A 667-nucleotide genomic window follows, 5' to 3' on the forward strand; every position below is an offset into this window, starting at 1 on the left:
TGGGCTCAATGTTTTCACGACGTTGGCAGATGGGGCATTTAATGGCCTTGGAAGATTATCTGCATTGGATTTAAGAGGAGCGGGATTAACGAATATCAGTGATAATGCTTTTAGAGGACTCTCTGGGTTAAGGAGTTTGGTTTTGACAGATAACAGATTACAATCCATCCCAACCAAGCAATTATCCAAGCTCACTAGACTAGAAGAACTAGAAATCGGTCAGAATGGATTCTCTATGCTCGAAGCTGGCTGTTTCAAAGGATTATCATACTTGAAAAGACTTGAGATCACAGGTGCTTCAAACTTAACTCGAGTACGAAAAGGTGCATTTGCAGATAACTTAAACTTGGAAACTTTGACACTCAATAAGAATCCAAAACTCAAGATAATCGAGGAAGACGCTCTTGTAGGATTACCCAACCTTTACCATTTAAACTTGAAAGAAAATGCCTTTACCAGTTTTTCAGAGTCTATGTTAGCATGGCCTGAACTGAGAACTATAGATATTGCTGAGAACCCTATTGAGTGTGGGTGTAACATCTTGTGGCTACGGGAGATGCTAGTCAGACGGAATACTTCAGCAGTGTTCTGCAACTCCCCTGCTCCTCTTAAATATAAATCCCTCATTAGTTTATCCGCTGAGGATCTAGGCTGTGCGTTTAACGAT

The 667-nt window shown here is 40.8% G+C and overlaps 1 protein-coding gene across 1 annotated transcript; it reads left to right on the forward strand.

The window, feature by feature from the left end:
- Positions 1–4: 4 nt before the first annotated feature.
- LOC103523176 (leucine-rich repeat-containing protein 4-like) lies at positions 5–664 on the forward strand (the record flags this gene model as incomplete). Its single annotated transcript, XM_008488244.1, has 1 exon — positions 5–664. A coding segment is annotated over one exon (660 nt), but the record flags the coding sequence as incomplete, so codon positions are not given.
- Positions 665–667: the final 3 nt, after the last annotated feature.

This window comes from Diaphorina citri, unplaced genomic scaffold, assembly GCF_000475195.1.
Source record: "Diaphorina citri unplaced genomic scaffold, Diaci psyllid genome assembly version 1.1 scaffold16670, whole genome shotgun sequence".
Lineage (NCBI taxonomy): Eukaryota > Metazoa > Arthropoda > Insecta > Hemiptera > Psyllidae > Diaphorina > Diaphorina citri.